A 19,992-nucleotide genomic window follows, 5' to 3' on the forward strand; every position below is an offset into this window, starting at 1 on the left:
CTTCCATTTCAGCCGAATTGTTTGCATTCAATTCCATTTCGGGGAGTTTAAGCAAAAATTAGATTTCTAATGGAGTGAGAATACCCCAGAAAAGTTTTACGTATTTAAATGCTCATAAAAAAATAATTCTTAATTGTGGTAAGGCAAAAGTAATTCACGAATGGAGCACCGTGGAGGCATGAGATGGGGTGGAAACCACACGACACCGTGAAACGTCATTAATTTTGTTTCCTTCAACGGTACAGATCGGAGAATATTAAATATCTTGACAGGTTTATAAGTCGTTTAGTTCGAAAACAGATTTAAATAGATTGCTGTAACGTTTTTCAAGAATGCCGGTTAGGAATCGACAAATGACAAATCAAATTTCTAGATGCCTTCTCTCTTCAGACATAATTTATCCGAAGAACGCTATGAATTTGATGACGGGAGAACGATATAAATAAAACAACGTAAAAAAGTAATCGTAAACGATTTACATAAAGCGCATTTCCACTTGCAATCCTTTCCCATGTTGTAAGATGCAACTTCTGTTAAAATCGTATAAATCCGGCCACAAATTAGAAACATAGCGTTGCATATGTGCAATGCATTTTTGACCTGCTACTTCAATTTCAGTTTATAAGAAGAAGCCTAACCTAAAATTTTAGCAGAATTGGTCGAATGTGGTTCTGGGCACGCGTAATAATTTATTGTGTAGAGCTGCGTATTCTTATGTTCTATTAGATTAAAGCACCCTTTCCTGTAGGCAAATTATAACACTAAAATGCGTCATTGTTGCTTGCGGTATATTTACTTGTTGAAAGATTCTCGTAACTTTTGAATAGATGGCTCTCTCTATTGTTGGAGTTTAACAACGCAATTTTACCGCGCGCTGGTTGTAGATTGTCCACTTTCATTTTCCTCTTTCTGTCCAGTACCGTATCCAGTTACACTTCATTTAATCAAACAGCTGACAGCGTAAGTCAGAACGCATGGAATTGTAATTGCCATCATCTATATTTATTAATCTCTGGCGATTGGGTATTCCGCGGTAATTAGGACTCCAATACTCCAATAGTGAGGATTTTAATTGGATTTTTTCTTTCTTATCGTAAGTGCCACCATTTGCGTGTACCTATACCTCCTCTCAAACCAAAATAACCTCTTAAAACAAATGAAGATCTGTGTTTTGCGAACTTTCTGAAATATTATTCTCGCAAGAATGATTAAATAGCGATAATGTTCTTATAAATTGTAACATGTTGTTTTTGTATAAAGATTTATGTCTTCGGGTCTTCCACACAAAAGGGAAAATTGCGAGCAAATCTTTACCCCCCATTGAAACCATAATTTTAACCTAAACCTCAGGGAGTGTGAATTTATAAAATCGATTTATCATCCCTTATGCGATAATTGCTTGGCAAACAAAAGTAAAATTGAAATGCGAGTAAAATGTATTACATTTACTGGAGATTAAGCTTCTTGGTCGCGTAGCAACGAACGTAAAGCGAGCAGAATGCTGGCAGCCGCAGATTTCCATTTGCCATTGGAGAATGGAGATTGGTAGTCATAGCCGTATGGGAAAAGGAAAAGTGCCTACAACCCGAGTGCTCCATAATTTATATTACTTTACCGTCTCGTGTCCTTCATTCGATGTGTTAATATTCGGATCCCAGTATTTTAAATAAATCACAAGCGTAAATAATTCACCTCGTGTGCATCATGCGGCGATCGAAAAAGACGGCGCAAGAGAATTTTCACCTGATCATTAATTCAGATACAAGAAGAACGAAACGGCTACTTTCGATAAACTACAACTAGAATGTAACATCATCTGCTAGGTACATTATAAAAGTTCCAACTCGAAACGGCTCCCGAAGGACACAATTTTCTGCAGCATCATTCCTAATTACGCAATTTATCCATCTTACTAGGTATTCTACATGACCCGTAAAATATTTACGCCTTCGTTGATGAAAAAAGGTGCTTAAAGCCCTATTTTTGTATGCCCTTTTTTCATCTGCTAGCTAATTTCGTTTAATGCCTACCTGATTTGTAATTTTAAACTGCAAAGCCTCCCTTAATCCGGTGATGAGCTTGTGAAAGTGTGGTATAGGATTAAAGAAAACCATACTCGCATGTTTCCATAATACTCTTACGCTCGATTAAAATACAATTATTGCATACGTAATTTGCGTCGCTACCTGAAGTAGTAGTTACGATTTTTTCAACAAATTTCTCCTCGCACACTTCCGGCACATTATTATGCTACTATAAAGATCCAATCTAGACTTGAATTCAAGTTTTAAAAGACTCAGTGGCCTCCATTAAAATTCCAAATAATTTATTATAATAATTTTTATCGACACCTGAAATAAATCCTGGATACGTGAAAGTAAATCTGACATAAAGAGTCTATTCGGGTCGCACAATGGGTTTGAATAAATGCACATTTAATTGATTGGCAAAGACAAAAATGTATTCCAAAAGACTGAAAAAGAAAATTAAAATTCATGAAAGAAAGAGAAGACAAATTACCCCGCACCCTCTTATCGCAAAACGACCAGATGCATCTACATTAGGGCATTACACAATTCCAAAATGGAAAAACAACTACGGATATGCAAATTCAAATGAAATACACCAATTCTGTGCTTGTTCGTAAACAACCCCCTCCCCCCCAAGATTTACTTTACAAAATTGAAATACTTCTCATGTACAGGGTGTCTTGCCATTATTTCAGGCGTTTAAATCGCAATACCTCCTAGAAGAGTGTACAGAAAAATATAGTCGGGATTTCCTTGGAGTCGAATTTAGAAATTTTGTTATTCCGATTTTTGACGATTCTTCTGGAGCCGAATGCATTACATTATGGGCCTGTATTTTGCAACAGTGCTCCATCCTTCAGTACATCGTCTGGTGATGTCGAATGATTAAATGTCGGCGAAATCTTCCATTTTCAATTCTTCTAAAAATTCGCGTTTTTTAGATAATAATCTCCTCCTTCATATCTTTTGTAGTTGCTGGACGCCCATTATCTTAGCCATTATGGTTATTGCAGAATAATTTTTGGATACTCTGGGTACATATTGTAACGCAAATGTAATTATTTAGTTGTATTTATTTACCATTAACTAACCATCAATGTATAACGGTCTTCAAATAGATTAATTTATAACGGTAGGTAATTAGTTTTTATCACTTAAAATTTATAACATAACACAAGCGCATCGAAATTGGAACTGAACCCACACGCGCCAGAACGTTTCCAGAAGATTAAGGAAGGTCTTGGAGCGTGGATATCAGATTTCACAGAACGAATTCTGTACAATTCAGGATTACCGCCCGTGACCTTTGTTGGCGCCTCCATGGTGGATCGCGGGTATTTAAAATTGAGATTAGTTCTGAGGTATTTAATGGCAAACGGTCACTAAGCCACACCCACAAAACTCGCCGTTGGGTTCGATTAAACACGCAGTTAATTAATTGATTCCGAAAAACATGAAAGAACGTAAAACAACAATGCTTGAAAAAAGAAAAGCATTCAGAGCTTGTTTTTACAAATACCACGCGCACAGGCGTTCGACAAACAATTAAATAAAAAAAATCTTAATTATTTACAGTTTTTTAAATAATCCAATACGTCTGGTCGTAAAATTTTGCGATATTCAGGCGCACCTAGAACGAACACAAAAACTCGCTGACAGCTTCAGGAAATTTCACTTGTTTTTTTTATTAAATTGGATACAATGACACGAACTGGCTTATTGAATTGAATGGTTTTTGGGATAGTTGAACACTTTTACTACTTTTAATAAATGACAAACCTTGTCAGATGGCCTCACGATCAACCAACTGCTTGGTTTACCCACGCTCGAACTAACACTTTGTAATGATCCTAGAGATCTATCAAGCCGACACAGTCAACAACTCACTACGAGCAGAGTCACCTACCTTTCAAGTCGAAACGATAATAAATAAATAAATAAAAGAACTTATAAATATATTACGCACACAGCAAGACCATACCAGGGAAACCTTTTAAGGGACAAAAACCCCGGCATAGGCCACACATATATTCATGAAATAAATCACCTACAGCAACGAAATGCAAGACAAAGTACACATAAATAAAACATCTCAAATTGTATGATAAATCTCAGGTAATCGAATCAAATGCAATTAAACAAATTCATAAAAACGAAACACACAAGACGTCATAAATGCAGTGGAAAACATGATAAATCAATGTAGTACAAAAACACATCAAAATACATGTACAATCAATTGAGATAACACAACTCGTAAAAAGTTGGCCTACAAATCGCAAATTTCTATTGGTCCGCAAAAAATAAACAGAACATTAAACTTGCACAAAACATTCCCAAATGGTAAAACGGGGAAAGATGCTTCAAAATCCTAAGGAACCTAAAATTTGAAAGTAGTTAATTTTCTAACGAAAGTATTATGCCGTGCCGTATTTCATTCAAAGAACAGTGAAGTATAAATACGTTTTTCTTTAACTTGGCGCATGAGGTGCCCTTTTGATAAATTTCCATGAAAGGAGCGCCTTAGATGTGTTCTGTATGTAAGCATTATTGTAGAAAATGAGATTTGACAGCACTTGACATTTATAACTGCAATTTTTATTTCATATTTCACATTTGATGTTATTATCTTTCACTTGGATGATTCTTTTCCCTCATGCTGAAAACTCAAAGAAACAACATTTTATATTGTACCTATGTTTACAAGGGGCCATGTGCGCAGACGTGTTTTCAACGTTCGAGTATTAGCAATTCTTGATTATACATTCTTAAAGGGTATTATTGATGAAATACAAGAGTTCCTTTTCCAATACCCTTTTGTGTAGATCGTTAAAAACCAAAGTTCATAAATAGAGATAATATCGGCTTTCTTACGGTAAACAAGAACCTTAATAACTTCTGCAGCTACTAGCCTCGTTATTTTAGCGTTCGGACGATAAATTTTTGTTTTTCTCTTCCAAAACGTATTCTTAAAACCAAAACAATAATAAAACAAATACTGTAATAAACTCTGCTAAATTATCAAAGGCATAACCCGTACTAATTGACATTTTTACACGATCGGCATAAAAAGTTTCCCTAAATACAATTCTGTCGCCTTTTCTCTTCATTTTATTACAAAAGAGTTCATTTCTAAGTTCTGCGTAATAAAATTTTATGGTGACGGCTCTATTAACTTTAGTCATGTTCTCCACTCGGTGACAGCAATCGATATCAAATTCATTAGCGTCCCATTTAACTTCGAACGGCGTAAATCTAATAATAAATTTTGAGATTTGATCATACCTACGCAAAAGTATAAGAGAGAATTCGCCGCCCGAAAATCGGGAACCTATCTAGACTTGTTAAAAAGTATCGAAGGGGAAAACGTCGTAATGACATCCCCGTAACGATAAAACGTTGCGTATCAAACGGTAGTTCGAATTTTTCGAAAATCTAATATACGATTGAGTTATATTCGTTTGTATATTAAGCCGCGGTAATATTCTGAGCATGTCTTAAGGGGATGTTCTCCTATACTTACGGGATTATCGTCGAATTTAAGGAATACAAGGGGCTTTAACTTGTTCCCGATGAAAGAGCGCCGAACGTGGATGACGGTTCATCAAAATTTGTGCAAGGTTTTCGCATATAAGGGAAGAATACTGAACTTCCGGTGGAGCTGTCTTTTCAGGCTTATATCGATTTCGAACATATAAAACCAGATCAGTCATTTTAATGGTGGATTAAATGTACGACCAAATTAAGCAACGGGGACAGTAATTCTAATTGCCAATAATTTATTGTGATCCTCCTCCATTGTGTACAAGCGATGTTTGGCAGATCTATGAACAGCTGTGCATATCCATTACAAGCAGTTCTTTGCCGTTAACCTAGCAAAGTTTGGTAATTGGTTTAATCCATTATGTTGGTGATTCAAACTAGCCATTATTTCGTCTAGTTCTTGGAAAGTAAATCCGTATATTGCGTACCGTATATAACTAGATAGTGTGACATACAGGGTGATTCCTATAGTACCTGCCACCGTTTGGGAGCGTATAGGGGGTGCCTAGGGGAGTATTTTGATATAGGACACTTGGGGTCGGAAATCTAAAATAAGGGCGCCAGAACCAAATTTATCTTCTGAAATTTCACGCCTGTATGTAGGCAACCCAACCGACCGACGTTTCGCGCGGAGCGATGCAGAGCGAGTTAGCGCGAGGAAGCGACATGGGAGGGAAGGAGGGAAAACGACAGTCAAAGCAATAACGTTTACAAGTGTTCAACGTGGCCACCGTTGTTCTCAAATCTCAATGCACTTCCTACATCTAGCCAACTATTATTATACTATTGCCATAGTGTTTATTCACTTGATACGCGTCGTTGCAGACGGGATTTCGTGGGTTTAAAAAAAATTCTGATCAAGTGTCAGCCACACATCGCCGCCTGAGATCGCTCCGTGTGCACCGCCGGCCGGTTGGGTTGCCTACCTACAGGCGCGAAATTCCAGAAGGTGAATTTGGCTCTGGCACCCTTATTTTAGATTTCCGACCCCAAGTGTCCTATATCAAAATACTCCCCTACGCACCACCTACACGCTCCCAAACGGTGGCAGGTACTATAGGAATCACCCTGTACGTACAGTGTACGTTTCAGATGAAACGATCCAATCTTAAAGGTAGCCATAGACATACAGTTTTTCCTTAAGGCAAAATCGCAGTTTTGAGGATTTGCTTTAAATGAGGATGCGCCACACACGGACTAAAATTAAAGTTTCCTCGTCTTAAACGTTAAATCATAGGTTAATTTTTTTAATGTCTGATACTGCCACACACGCCGAGTTTGGCCTGTTCAGATCGATCTGCGCAATTACTTACGATGGTTTTTCGAATAGGCGAAAAATGGCGAACGGCCACTGAAACCACCCACAAGCATCTGTGCAGTTCGGTCAAAATCAAATCTTTAAACGAAAATGTTGGTTCTAAAATCTCCAAGGCACATCTGATACTGCACACAATACCACGCAACAAGCGATCGATGGAAAAAAATTTAAATAAAGTTAATAATCCTTAGCATCCGATCGACTACGATTATTTTTAAACAGGCGCATAAACACAGTAGCGATACGTATTAGTAAAATCTCTCAGATCACACAACTAACGTTCTTCTATTGCAACTTTACAATCAGCAAAACTGCCATACACTCAAAATACACCCACCAAAAAGCCCCGTTTTCCGTCTGCTTTGCCTACATATAAACGACTCTTTCCTTTCCGTTTCCTTGATATTTCGTCTTTGGTAAACTCCCACCTGGGTTTTCTTACGGCGAAAAAACGCCTGATAACGAATCTCTTATTGCGATGGGTGCATTTAAAGTGTTATAATAACACAATGCAATTATTTCCAGATGTCCCTTATCTTTTAACACGTAATTTCTGAACAATAAAAGAAACAGAACACAAGGTGATTATTTAAACAAAAATAAAAAATCGAATAATCCCAATAGAAAACCACATTGACTTCGAATTCAAAAAATATGATCCATATTGTGTTCAATCCAATTCAGCGACCACATTTAATTGAAATTCGCTTTATGCAGCGTGACACATCGTTATTATATGTGCTGATACCTATAAAAGCGTCCGCACGAAACATAATACAAGAGAAACAAGCAAAAGGGAATAATTTATTCTTTCAGATAAATTAATATAATTTCAAGGGCTAAATTATAATTATTAATAATAATAAACTCTGCTCTACGATCGAGTACCATTCACTGAACGCATTCTCTTCACTAAAATGGATCATTTTAGTTACTATAAATCATTTACGCCCTGCTACGTGTAGGTCGTAAATATATTTCATCAATTTCTTTCATGAGCTAAGATGCACCCTTCTTGTTTTTAAAACCGAATAACAAAAAATTGTAATGGAACAAGGAAGCGCATTAGTAATATCGAGCATCTAAAAATAACTTGGCTACGAACCCACAAACAAAGGGTTTTGTCCGATTTTTATAATTTTGACAGGACTTATTGCTTATTTAATTAAACTGGCCCACGAAAGTACCTAATATGGTACACTGTGTATGGCGCAAAACAATTTTAGTGTACGCGGCGCTATTATTACATAGAAACTTTTAACATAGAATTTAGAATTTTTTCTGAAATAAAAAAGTATATGATTAATAAAATGCACTGTTGTGTAAACTACGTCATGCTGACGTATTTGGTATCAGCACATTTAAAAATGATAGGCCACCCTGTATGTGTCTAATTTCAAGTATTTGAAACGTTAAATGTGGTCGTCAGTTTGAGATTGAACACAATTTCGATATCGTATTTGAATTTGAAGCAAATGTGGTTTTGCTTAAGAATTGCTTAATTTTGTCTTAGTAGTCGCGCTGTATTTTGATTTTGTGTTCTTCATTTAGAAAGATTGTGGACAATCGTCGATCGTTGCGTTAAGAAACTTATTATATCTGCATAAGCTAATCAATTTGGAGGTAAGCAGGTTTTGCCGATAGGAAAACACATGTGTTTAATTTCGAAGACGCAAATTCAAGTAGAGGAGAGGCGAAAACTGAGAGGAGAAAGAAGGTGTTAAATAGAAGAGACAGATGTGAAACGTGACTTTTTTGGTAGTCTACGTTAATCTTTCCTTTGCTTTTTGGTGAAAGTAGCGCATATTATTTTGGTTTTTGCCAGTTTGGGTTATCGAAGTTCTTTGAAAACAGTCAATCTTGTTGAATTGTAAAGATTTATGTAATTTATGTAAGAAAGCTTATTAAGTCGCCCTGATAAAAGTGAATGTTTAATTCGAGTTCAAACGTATTTGTATGCGTTTAGGAAGAAATTAGTCGGAGTGTTGTGTTTATCGAGCAGTTATCGCTTATGTGAGACCATTCTATAAGGTCTTTACGTATCAGTTATACTTTCTACCATCAAAGAGTCAATATTACATCTGAAATTACGACGAACCCAGTGTCGTCTAAATCAAAATTTAGGTCCCGAAGTAACATTATTTAGTTTTTGGTTTATTTGTGCGTCATTTAATGAAAATCACAGTTACCAACGGATATTTTGAATTATTAACACTTTAAGCTAATTAAGATTTTTTTAATTAATTGTTTCAATCGATCGCTTGTGGCGTGGTATTTGTACTATGGCTCTGACTCGTGATTGACTGATTTTGTGGAACAACTTTAGTTTTTGTCTGTAAATAATTTATTGTCGGAGCTGACTGGGTATGTGGTTTAGTGACTGTTTCCCATTGCACATAATTTAAAAATTTGTATCACCGGAATTCTACTGCGCCAAATATAATATTACACATTTTCGTGACAATGTAATCACAGTTAATCTATCGTAATATGTTGTAACAATACGTTCATTTTTTTTTCGATTTTGTATGCGGGCAAGTGATTCCTGAATACTGACATGATTGTGAATGCGTATGAAAACTTAAGTCTCCGAGAATTCGTGCGATGTGACGCAAAGTGTAGTTTAGTTCAGATTACAGGAAGGTTTTGTATATTTTGCATCCGTCGATTTCAGGCTTGTTCGATAGAGTGTTTTTTATTATTAAATCCTTCAAAAGGTAGACAAGAATGTCGAGTAAAAATAATGGCGTGTATTTTTACAAGTCAAAAACGAACCGGTTCAACTTTACTCAAGCGTTCAGCTAAAGCTAGGGACTGTGCGCGACCCTTAGCGGAAGAATAATAAACTATGATATAAACTCGATCTAATTTGCAGAGAAAATATACAGATGGCGTAACTGGTATTAAATAAACCGTAAATGGTAAATGGATAGAAAAAAAACGTTACAAAGCACCCCTGGGATTAGGGCGCAATTTATCCTGTGGTATGTCGGTACCAGGGTCGGTACATTTTTGTACTGGTTACAGGAATACCAATGTTGAAGTACAAATTTCATAGAATCTTGTTTCATGGAATGAAGATATCTTGTAATGTTACGATTATTATGGTGCGATAATTACTTTAATTCTGAGGTTTTTGTACAAAATGACTGCAGATGTGATTATTGGAAAACCTCCAAAGAAGCCACATCAAGACAACGGTTGCATCCCATTCAAATCCAAAAAGATATATGGAAAAGGGTATAATTACGAGTGTATAAAATATTGTGTAAGAACCATTGGAAGGTACTGAGTAGTGTCATTTTTCGTTCTTCTCCCTCCGAAATGAAAAATGGGGCAGAAAATACCAAAAATTTAAGCGATTGTTTGCTCCCTTGATCGACGACGGCCAAAATATGACAAATTGTACAATTATTGTATCTTAACACAACATTTTTTTGAGAAGCTTTTTATGGTATCTAAAAATATAAAAAGTTTACTACCAATGTACGTACTTTAAATTTGGGGTCAGTGGGGCACATCTGCATGGTCAAGGGAGCTTTTTGTTTTTAATGGCTACTGCTAGTTTTCATTACATGTTATCAAAGAGTACACTTTTTGGATGTAACAGCATAAAACATTACATAATGAAATTGAACAGAAAAACGTAAATTAAGAATTAAGGAAAATAGTTATAATTTTACTAGTTTGGTCATGTTTTTTTTGTCTCTTACTTCTGTAGACGCACGCCACTGAGTCCACTGGGAGTGAATGAACAACTTCCGTCACAAAAAAAAACAGATTAAGTAGCCCAGGTGCAAAATTAAATACGAAATAAATGTGTTATTTCAAAACAGTAACGTAATCTACACGTTTTGGAAAAAATGGTATCTACGTCGTAGGCACTTTGTAAAATCCGTTATTTTATTAAACGTTGATAATTTGACGTGTGTGGTGGTTTTCCTTCCCCTTTTAGATCGATAAGGCCGATAAGGGATACCATTTATCGCTCTTGAAGGAGAAGGGAACGCAATAGCTTAGCCCAGGAAAGTACACTGGGGCACAGTTTGTTCGCGTTTTATAAACTGCCTAGGTATTTTACAAAATGACGGGTTTTACAAAATGCCTAGGACATCTATTATTATTATTAGAAGTTACTTTTTGTGACTTGCCTGTTTTTCAAACAACGAAATAATGTAGGTATGTACTATTCTCGTAAATTGTAATAGTGTGTGACTTTTTGGAGTTTATAAATTACAAGAAGAGGTTTGCAAGTATCCTACTAAATTTGAGTAGGAATGGGATCACCTTATTACAGCTCATAAAAAATGAAATTACCGACACCTCTAAAGGACAAACTTGCTCCCGATTGTTAAGCTTAACTTCTCACCAGACGCTAATGAACCGAAGATTGAGCGACATCGCGCATACATTACAAAACGGAACGATAGTTTGTAACTGAAAACTTCAGCAGTATACTCTTTGAAAAGAAAATTAATTCAAAAACTTGTTGAGCAAAATTTTAGTGGAAGTGTCGTAAATGGGAAAAAGTGCTCTTATCACGCTTTAGAAGAGAACATTTCGCAAAGTTTTGCGCAACTTTTACAACCCATAATTTATGGCGTCTATACTGCTCGAAAAGTTGCGGGTGAACACGTACGGAAATGGGTTATAATCACACTTACATAACATTTAACCTTGATATTTATGGCATTTATTAAACTAGGTTTTCGATGTAATTGTGGGGATGGAATGGGGTGTAAAGCGTGATAAACAACCGTTTTATAGTTTCGCGTGTATCATAAATATCATGTGTAAGCGCAAATCATGTAATGACCACTCAAATTGGCGGCTTTAAGGCTGCTACGTCATTTATGTACTAATAAAGTGGCTCGGTTTATTGCTACTTCGTACGGTATAATGGGTTCTTACATATTATCTATTGGGAGAGTACCTACTTACAGGCCTTAATTTAAAGGGTCGTCCTAAATTGAGAACTTACGTCAATTTCCTAATATAATAATGGCCACTTGATCCATAAATAGGGAAAATGGTGGTTTGCGGTAACAGAGATGGGCAGAATACTGTGCAAAAATATTTGAATACCTACTTTTGTATCCAGCCTGAGCAAGTGCTAATTATAAATACTTTGAAGAGCAGTAGAAAAATTTTCAATTTTCTTTAACATAATTAAAATAATGAATAAAACATTAGAAGAATAAACTAATACAGCGAAATATCGAAGCATCGTTTAGTCTTATTCATTTTTTTAACCCTGCTGGCTATGATCCAATACGCATATTTTAATTGTTTTATTAAACAATCACGCATTCATTTTAATTTAACGAGTGGGCAGTTTGTCAAACCAGTAGGGTGGGGTCAAATGGCCCCTAATTTGAAAGTCGATCGATTAGTTATCGCGAAATCGCACTTTAAAGTTTAAAAATGAATGGAAGTCCAAAAAGGTTTAAACTAACGAATGTGCTCAAAATACTCTCAACTAGCTTCCATACAAAATACGATCTCTATTCAAACCCAAATCTTCCATTTCTTAAAACCTCCGGAGTTAGGGTCCGTCAATGGATTCGAATTCAAAATTCGAATACCCACAATTTGTTTATTGCTGAGGATAAAAATTCATTCCGAAACACACTAAAGAAATAAAATGCGATCCTTTGCAGAAAGACAACTTTAAAAGGCTTGTTTGGACATATTACCCCGCACAGACGGTCGACGATAAGGTACGTTTCCTACGAAGCGTCTGACGCGTGCTTCTGACGCGGTGGGGCTGAAGCAATGCACCGCCTCAATAGAAAGCAATGGAAGCATGTTCCAACCTACATGCGGCGGCCGTCTCCAGTTACATGCCTAAAAGCCATACCGCGTCAGACGCACGCGTCAGACGCTTCATCGGAAACGTACATTTAATAATTACTGTCGGTTTTTTTTTCTTAGTAATCCAAATAATATGTGTTCCCTAAAACTGACAAAAACACTCCCTCGAAGCTTCCGAAAACTGCAAAAACAGAAAAAATCAGAACTAGATGACAGGTAAACTTGTTTGATGAATAAGATGACAAATTTTCGGTGACTGTTCAGACGGTAGAAACTTTTAACTTTTAAGAAAAGAACCTTAAGGAAAAGCCGCCCTTTACTACAACTGCTTGCAATTCGACAAAACTTTTTTAGTAATTGGACAACACGCATTAAATTTCTTACACGACGTCTACTCATTTCATTCTTTAACAAAACACATTGGGCTAACTGTCCGAGAAAAAAATGTACACGCTCTTTCATCGTCGCGAAGCTAACAGCAGCCTCGTTTTTACATTAATTAGCAGCGCATTGTTCTTCTTTTGCTTGCGATTTGTTTGCGTTCGTTCATAAAGAAGGGCTTAGACTATCTGCATGAACAAACTTTATTGTTACCTCTGTTAACGATAAAATGTGCAGCCAATATAATAACATAGCATACATTTTTGACATGCCCTGATGACTAACTACGAAGTAAATAATAACATGATATATTATTATTATTATATTCCCACCGGTTAGATTGGATGTCGTAGTATTGGACTCAAGTGTGTAGCGAACTTCGAGAAGAAAAAGGGAGTTAGCCACGGCTAACCAGGGGAAACGGGGTCGTCCAGTGAAACTGCCACCAAAGTTTAGCAGAGCCCAGATAGTTTTGGGGGCTAGGCGTGAACAAGTCACGGCAAAAAATAAAAGTAAAGTAAGAATACAAGCTGTGTGAATTCTCAGGCAACGAGAATTAATGCCAAGAAATGTACACAACAGAAAAATTCCCTACCATGTGACAGGGGATACAGTTCAGAGTAGGTGAACCCCTGAATGTTTTATTTAAATTTTGAATGCTCACGGAAGTGTCCAAAAAAGTTATTTGACGACTTATCTGCGATGGCTCGATCCTGAAATTTATTTATTACCGACTACAGGATCCGATTTGTTATTGGTTGAAATCATGGACACCCCTTACTACAGTTTTGTAAGTGAAGAGGTCAATATTGGAAGATGGACAAGTTTCTCATTTTTGGTATGCTACTCTTAGTATGCCTTAAGAATTGTTTCTTCACTGCAAGTAATCACTTGGCCCTTATTTAAGTCTAATTAATTAATGTCTTAAATTGTTTCAGTTTTGTTGCAATTTTGCGACGAAGTTCGCGTACGAATAGCATAAAAACTAAAGAATATGATTGTCGGAATCAAAATTAATATTTAATTAAAAGAAAAATAAATAAATTTACAAATGACTGATCAGATCAACAGGCCAAAGAAGCGGCTGTGGGCGGCAACCTGGATGTGATCTGGGGCGAAACGGACGGACGGACTTAAGCGCCACCAGAACATTTAAAAGCCATGCTTTTTGGCCAAAGTCGGAGGTTTCTTCAGAGATTTTGCGGGCAGCGGCAGTCGGCTTCTGGCGAAGGATCTAAAAACATAATTACGGCATACGGGCACGGTAGCGATTGACCTAAAGGAAACGTAAGCAACAAAGCATAAATAAATTACCGGTAGCTACGAGAAATCAAATGCGTGAAAAACAAAGCAATACTCAAACTCTTTTTTTTTCAGTACAAATTAATTAATTAATTAATACTCAAACTTTTCCCTTCAAAATGTAATGGAGCGGAAGAAAAGCAAAACAAAAACGATTTTCAATGCACGCGACCGGCGAATGTGCAAAACGGCAAAAGATCGATTATTTAAATTGCTCAAGTAAATTTTCGGAAATGCTCACGGTACCTACAAACGTAACTTGAAGACCCAAAGGAAGGATCACCACCAAACAACGGCTTTAGCTGGCACAGAATTTGGCCATTTCATCGAGGGAACGATGGTTTCCCAGCCAACGTATAAGAATTAGAACTTCTTCAATTAATTGTGTGGCCTTCTGCGGTCACAAAAATCTGTAATTGGTATTAAAGAAAAAGAGTAAAAAGAGCACTTTTTTGAGACTACTCATGTCCTAATCGGATGCTGTTTACCAACTGATTGAATTAAACGCGGTTAATTATACTTAACTAAATGGCCGGATCAACGGTAGCCCAGTAACGCCCATTGCTACGTAAAATCTCATAAAATTATTCATCCTTGTCATGGCAAAAGCTTTCGAACGTTACAAACCTAACTTAATTATTCCCCTGGGAAAAAGCAAACAAAACAATTAAATACGGCCTCTGATTTTCCTTAATGGGCGGCTCTACAAATTAAAACCACTACTTTCTACTCGAACTCCTATAACATAAATAGATATTTTCGGAGAGGCAGTCTTCGTAACGAAGCGCCTGTAGATACCGGGTGTTCAGTAAAGCTGGTAGATTTGAAAAATTTACGGTGTGATTATTACATCGGGTAGGACGCTGAACGTTGAAATATATCTTCCAGTAAACTGCATAAGTAGAAGGAAGGCCCCTTTCATGTTCTTTCTAAATACAAAAGCTAAGTGAGTGATAACAATAAGATTCCTAGGATTTGTTTGGGGCTCATCTTGAGTTTCATTGTTTACTTCTACTTTCCGACTGTCAGTCGGAAATAAGTATTATTAATCAAATGAGAATTAGATAAAATAACTGTATTACGTATGTCACTGGGATCCTAGACGGGATCCTTGTCCCGATAGGTATCCTTATTAATCGTTGTTAACATGGTAGGTAAATTCCTCAACGTTTTATATTTAAATTTTGAATGCTCATGGTAAAGTAAAATTTTTCTGCCCAAAATGTATCCACGGCTAGCTCACCTTATTACATATTATTCATTTCTCATTCTTTTCATTATTGTCCCATTTCCTCCAGTAAAATGGACTTATTTGCTTTTTAGTTAAAAACTACCAGCTCCTATTCCCCCTACACGTCGGTAGAATTGCAACTCGTTTCCTGTGAATCTAAGCTTATCTTCCGCCAAACTGGAACCTGATAATGTTATCGCGTTATTAAAACCAAAGAACAATTCTAGGCGCTAATTTTCATAGGCGAATATTGTGTACGGGCGCGAGTTTTCAGAGACTCGAATGTTTTCGAAAAGCTTTATTAGACGACATGAACTTTATGTGTTATCAGAACAAAACCTACATTAAATTTACACTGTTGTTTCCCCAGATCAGCAACAACTGGATAATGGGACCAGAATTGTGCGACATGTGGACATCGAGCGACGTACTCTGTTGCACGGCTTCCATTTTACACCTTGTCGCAATTGCAGTCGATAGGTAAGCATCGAAATACTTGACCTTAATTTTTAATTATCCCAATACCGTGCTTCCAGATATTGGGCGGTGACAAACGTCGACTACATCCACACCCGCAACAGTAACAGGATAGGTATCATGATTGTATTGGTTTGGGGTGTCGCTCTAATAGTCTCGGTAGCGCCTCAAGTACCCCAATTTGGCTGGAAGGATCCGGACTACCTTTACCGCATTAACGTTAAAAAGCAGTGCTTGGTTAGCCAAGATGTGGGATATCAGATCTTTGCGACTTGCTCTACGTTTTATGTTCCTCTACTTGTGATCCTCGTTTTATACTGGCAAATATTTCAAACGGCGAGAAAACGTATCAGAAGAAGACGCCAGCAAAAAAGTCAGATAGAAGAAAAGACGAAAATCAGTAGTGGTAGTAAAATTAAGAAAAACTTTTTAAGTAAAAGAAAATTTTTACGTATGAAACAGTGCGCAAATAAGAAATCGTCTGCGACCGAGGCGCTAATGGCCTCTATGGTTATGGTAGAGGGTCAGTCGACCACAACGATGGAGGTGTTGGAGGAGCAAGATGAGCGTGAGATTAACGGGACGGGGGAGGAGACCACCGCTTTTACGATTTCCAAACCGAAAACGCAGCTGATCCCTTTGCAGAACAACACTCATCATCCGATCTCAAACAACGTTTCGCCCGAAAAATCCTCAACGGGAACCACAAATAACGGCTCCGCCAGCCATCAAAGTCACATAAGCGACATCAGCCGTGTCGAAATGATTGCGCGAGAAATAAAAGACGCCCAAATAGGTTCGTCGGCGGCCGTACCGTCCCGAAGAGATAAAAAGGAGAGTTTAGAAAGCAAGCGAGAACGTAAAGCTGCTAAAACACTGGCAATCATAACCGGAGCTTTCGTTGTTTGTTGGCTTCCATTTTTTATTCTCGCACTGCTCATGCCGCTGTGCGAATCCTGCAATATTAGCGACTATATTATTAACTTCTTCCTCTGGTTAGGGTACTTTAATTCCACTCTAAATCCCGTGATTTATACAATTTTTAGTCCCGAATTCCGACAGGCGTTTAAACGAATTTTGTGCGGAGGACACGGAAGGGCGCGCGGTGTTAGAAATTTTCGATCGGGAAAACTTAGATAAAACCAATTTTCCCCGCAACACTCCATTGTACATAATACAGTTAATGGTTGTTATATAAATATCAAAGTACTAATACGCTACAATGTCTTTCCACATTATAGCCATATCTCGCTGCAAGGCTAATCTTGCAAACGGTTATGCCTCGCCACTGCGCGTTCTTAGATTAATTTTAAGTTCGATTCTCCTTTTTTTTTGTACCACAAAGTGACTTTTGTCATATATCAAAGTATCGATGTATTTCGGTCATACGGGATTTGTGTAAATAGTCGGTAACATTGTACATCTCCTTGTAGCACACGTCGCGTCTGTATATTGAATTGTGGATAATACGAGGTGATGAGTGTAATTTAAAACAAGTAGGTAATAAAGCAGTCATCTCGTTTTTACCATGAAAGTGTCGAAAGTAAACCACCTTAATTAATTAAGGCGCTTTATTACCATTTTCCCTCCAGTAATATACATATTCACCCCTCGTTATCCTCTTTTGTTTACTACAAGGAAGATAATACGGGAGCGTCCTTCAAAAATATACGATATATAATTGAGCCTATATATACGTATATTGTTTGATAGATATTTGTTTAGATTATTTATTTATAAGTATTACATTAAAAATAAGCGAATCGCAGGGTGCGAAATGTACGTAAACTATCATGTACATACTTTAGGGTTTAGCGTAAATGTAAAGAATTTCTAAAATACTCTATTATAAATGTTAACCTTACATAGGCGTTGTTATCGTTTACGTGAGAAATGAAGTGATACACTTACCCAAAATACCAAGACCTACGACACGTTTACCTATTTTCCGGCTTAAAGCGCATTGAACATTAATCTGAACTCATATTGTGATAACGTACTAAATGTATTTACTATTGTTAGTGTATAAATACAAGAAACTATTTTTTCGATTTTAATTTGAATGTTATATGTGTGCCGTACAGAATAATGAGGATGGACGGTTTGGCCTCGTACATCTCATAGTTAGATATTATACTTTAGGTATAAATATTGTTGGTTGATCCAATCAGTAAAAGAGTACTCCAATTGATTTGTAGGGTCTATATAAGTTTTGCTCTATTTTCGCCTATATTAGGCTAAATTGTTATTCAAGAGAAGGAGTAAAGTCTTGTTGAAATGTTTTCGTTTCATATTATTGTTCATCATATAGATATGTTAAAATATATATGTCAACGAATTTAATTATAAGTAGTTTTCCTTTGTACCTTTTACAGGAGCCCTTGAAGAGGATCAGTGTTTAGCAACAGAGACTGTGATTTAAAATGTACGCAATTTTAAAACCGCTGGGGATTGATTTTTATATTCGAAACCCGATGTGCGGTAAATTTTCCTTTACTGGTACAAGTCCACAGGCACCTCCAGTTCCACGTCTAGAGCATTTATCTCACTGCTAAACAAGACCAAGAATGCCTTCGCTCCAAGAATTCCCTTGGGCGTGAGGACATGAAATGGCGACCTTTCAAATGCTCCTCCATGAGCTCAAAATCGTGGAAATCGCACGGAGACATGTTTGGGCTGAAGTCGGGCCCCAGTCGTATGGGCACTGTCATGCAAAATAATTACATTCTCCAGAGAAGACCCGGTCGTTCGCTCTTGATTTTCAGCTTCAGAGTGTCCAGTATGCCAGTACCTCTCTAGATAATTAATGCTAATAATAAATAATAATAATAACGCCTTACGGTAAAAACTCAACCAGCAGCCGTCCACGACATTGGAAGAGAAAGATCAATGGGACCTTTCTTCCATCACACACTTCGGCTTTCATCTGCTTCGATGGTTCCATTCTCGCTTGTAGTCCCTCTGGATAATCTCATCATCATCTCATATCCAGTAACAATGCGAAGCGGAAATTTGTCACTTTCAAGTTAATGCCGCAGAATGAAGTTCCCAGCTGCATTTTACTACATTTCCCAATAGTAAGCCAGGCAGAGTAAGTCAAATGCTCGGTTTCGAAAATAGTGAAACGCTCGTAGGGGAATTAGTGGAGTGAGCGAGAGCACGGGTTCCCCTACTCCTCATACCCGCACTTCTGTTCTGTGTAGTTCCTACCCATAGTTGATTTTTTTCATATGCGGCGGATACCGAAAGTATGTCATATATACCTATTGATAAACACGATGTTAATGACTAAAACGTTAGGTAGCCACAATTTCTGTTGTACTCGATCCAGTCTGTTTTAATAAAACTAAATATTTTAGGAAACGTAAAGAAACAACTCAATTTGCAAAGGTATTCCAGGGAAACAAGAAAAAGAAACCTTTAATTTAAAAGAACCACATCATCCGGAGGGTTTTTTAATAGTTTGTTCTCAGTTCTCAGTAATTTCTGTGAATCCGTTGGGAAACTCCATAAATTAACTGGACATGTAGTAGAGTGTAGACTAGAAGAGAAGGATGAGCATGCGCACTTGCCACGTGGTGAGAAGAAACAATTCAAGATGAGCAACAACGAGATGCCTTATGAACCATTTGCACATCAAATGGTATTTACTTCCGCAATTTCTTTATCGCCCCTTTGACTACACAGAACAGAAATTAAAACTGCCGAACCCAAAAATCGAATGCGAAGAAACGATGTTTAACCACACGCTTACCGCGTTATCACCCGAGATTGCCGTGGAAGTGACGAATTTGATAACATCGCCAAGCTGAAGAAAGTTATTGTAAGGCGAACAGCACTTTCCGATTTCCAGAAGGGGATTTGCCGATAATATGAAGCCGTTGACCAGATGAACA

General features: G+C 37.1%; 1 protein-coding gene across 1 annotated transcript in view; it reads left to right on the plus strand.

Moving 5' to 3' along the window:
- The window catches only part of LOC116176159 (5-hydroxytryptamine receptor-like), a 55,020-nt gene extending 37,252 nt beyond the window's left edge, over positions 1 to 17,768 (plus strand). The window contains exons 4-5 of the mRNA XM_031494635.1: positions 15,990 to 16,099; positions 16,156 to 17,768. Of these exons, the coding sequence (XP_031350495.1) occupies positions 15,990 to 16,099; positions 16,156 to 17,236 (1,191 nt within the window). The 3' untranslated portion in view covers positions 17,237 to 17,768. The remainder of the gene's footprint in view (positions 1 to 15,989; positions 16,100 to 16,155) is intronic.
- The last annotated feature ends 2,224 nt before the right edge of the window (positions 17,769 to 19,992 follow it).

This window comes from Photinus pyralis, unplaced genomic scaffold (assembly GCF_008802855.1).
Source record: "Photinus pyralis isolate 1611_PpyrPB1 unplaced genomic scaffold, Ppyr1.3 Ppyr1.4_LG7, whole genome shotgun sequence".
NCBI lineage: Eukaryota > Metazoa > Arthropoda > Insecta > Coleoptera > Lampyridae > Photinus > Photinus pyralis.